The sequence below is a fragment of the Montipora capricornis genome, chromosome 1, assembly GCF_036669925.1.
Source record: "Montipora capricornis isolate CH-2021 chromosome 1, ASM3666992v2, whole genome shotgun sequence".
Lineage (NCBI taxonomy): Eukaryota > Metazoa > Cnidaria > Anthozoa > Scleractinia > Acroporidae > Montipora > Montipora capricornis.
In genome coordinates this window covers 40496273-40498772 of record NC_090883.1, presented here as the reverse complement: position 1 = coordinate 40498772, position 2500 = coordinate 40496273, and the positions used below count along the sequence as shown (strand labels likewise).

The window sequence follows — 2500 nt, the reverse complement described above, 5'->3', positions numbered from 1 at the left end:
ACAGGATTTCCCTGCCCTAAAAAAAAACCAATAATTTTGTTTCATTTCAGTTTATTTTAGATATCACACGCCATGAAAATAAAGTTAATAGTTAAACACTATTATCTTATTTTATGTTATTATTATTATCATTGTCATTATCATTTTTATTTAGCTACTAAAGCTGCAGGTCTCTTTTGATTCTAATGTACTGCTATAATGCAATGTACTGATTTATTGTGGAAGCCATTTGCAAAAATAATAATAATATTATTATCATTATTATTATTATTATTATTATTGATGAAGATTACTTTTAGAGCTTGGATTTAATATAAAATGCAATAAAGCAAAATAACTAAAATGTGGAGGGGTACAGGAGGGTGGGAGCCCAGGAGAATAGGGGCAGGAGGGGTATGGGAGGCAAGAGGGAAAAGGGGGGGAAGTGGGAGAAAAATGCAAAATGGTACTTGTTGTCACGTATTAAAGGGGCTAGGTCACGCAATTTTAGGCAATTTCAGCACTGATCGAATGGTCATTGAATTAACTAAAATATCAAAATACTTGTTCAAAATTATAGAAGATCTCTAACAAAACGCAGGGAAGCCAAGAAGGGACGAGGATGGACAAACTGGAGATGATTGAAATGGATTGATTTTGGGTAAATTTGAAAAACGTCGGCCCACCGTTTTTCAAAATTACATCAGTCTATATTAAAATGTCATTTTCAAAGCTGGAAAATCATTCTCAGTTGTTATGTGGCTGTGATTTTGAAAACGAAAGACTCTTGCTCGGCCAGTTTGACGTTTAGAGCTCATAATTAACAAAATTAAACAAAATTACCTAAAATAGCGTGACCTAGCCCCTTTAATGAATTAGAATAATTGAGAATGCAAGAACCATAATAACATTTGACTTGCATTAGCATCTTCTGAGAAATCAAGCAAACAAAACTTTACACCTGGACTGAAGAACAGGCTTACTTCTGATTAAATTGTCAAGCCTTTTACGACGGTTACATCATAGATCATGAAATGCCAAGCAGCTGTCACGTAAAATTAATGATACATAACAGCTGCAAGACGAGCAAAGCAACAAAGAAAACACCTTTGAATTATGTAGCTAAATGACCAAGATGTGTTTTGAGTCTCCTAATTATTTTATAGGGGACGGGAGCAAGACTGAAAAGGGAGGGGAGGGGGGGGGGGGAGCCGGGAGATAAAAGTACAGACCCCCATGTCCCCCCCTAAAGTGTTTTCTAGCACACTAGGAAACAGTAATGAAGAGAGTATGAAATGCTGCAAAGCAGCTCAGTTGTTGCCATGGCCAAAAATTGCCAGGAGCAGAAGGAAGATGCGGATGATGTCCATGTAAAGAATCAATGATGCAAAGATGTACTCTTCTGGACTCAATTCATATTTCCTTCCTCCCATCACCAATTGCACATCATATGCAAGGAACTGAATAAAAGAACGATTACAATGTGAGAAAGCACACATGTATAATTTTCTTGTGGTTCAACTTTTTTCATGGTCTAAAATTTTTCAAACCAGTTCAGACCAGATTAATTCATCTTATAAAATAATCATTATCATTATTACCTTGGATCCAGAGATTTTTTCTCTCTTAGAGTGACGGAATAGCGAGTCGCGAAGTCAGAGCTATTCCACCGCTCTAAGAGAAAAAACCTCTGGCATCCAGGGTATGTCATAATCCGAAACAAAGGAAAAATCTAAATTGAACCGTAACATATACATTCAGAACCAGAGATATTAATCTGTCAGTGACACAGGCATACTCGGAAAAATCTGAGTGCACCTTTCGGGAGTCAAAACTACGAACTTCCGATTACTAGTTCTGATGCTCTACCACTGAGCTACAGGACACTTATGGGAGACTAGGTTCAACTCCCGTTTGGAGCAAACAGATTTTTCTGAAGATGCCCATGACACTGACAGATTAATATCTCTTGTTCTCATTCATTTAACAGGCTAAAAACTTTCCATCACATTTACTATCAACATATACCGGTACGTTGTTGAATGGATGTCTTTTAGTGTACTTGCTTTAGAACACCTCATGATGGATGGTGAATTGATTCTAGTGAATGTTTGGAATATAATGTGGATGTACTCTATGAATAATTGAATATTCTGACATACTATAGAATAGATTACAATAGCAGGGACTATGCTTATTGTCTGATGAACAATGTATACATTACATCCCTCCTTTCTGTTAATGCAAGTCATAAAGAAAATTTTAATATTGTCTCCGCAGTTTACTATTCCTTTTTCTAGAAGACTACAGAGGGTCTGGGTATAAGTCTTTTATTTACCGGACAAAAATGGCGGAGGACAAAAGAACCATTGTTATTCCAATTAGGCCTTGCTAATTAACAAATCGAAAGTGGTTCAGCGTTGTCTGTACTCTTATGGACAACGATATTCGTCATCACAGAGCTCAAAATGTTGTGGACTCACGAGGCGTAGCCAAGTGAGTCTACAACAAATTTTGACCA

The 2500-nt window shown here is 36.6% G+C and overlaps 1 protein-coding gene across 2 annotated transcripts in view; it reads right to left on the bottom strand.

Moving 5' to 3' along the window:
* LOC138043843 (protein lifeguard 2-like) overlaps nt 1-2500 on the bottom strand; it is a 25996-nt gene that overhangs the window by 686 nt on the left and 22810 nt on the right. For both annotated transcript variants that reach the window (XM_068890337.1, XM_068890330.1), the window contains exon 12: nt 1-1439. This exon is cut by the window's left edge and continues 686 nt beyond it. In XM_068890337.1, the coding sequence (XP_068746438.1) occupies nt 1412-1439 (28 nt within the window). In that variant the 3' untranslated portion in view covers nt 1-1411. The remainder of the gene's footprint in view (nt 1440-2500) is intronic.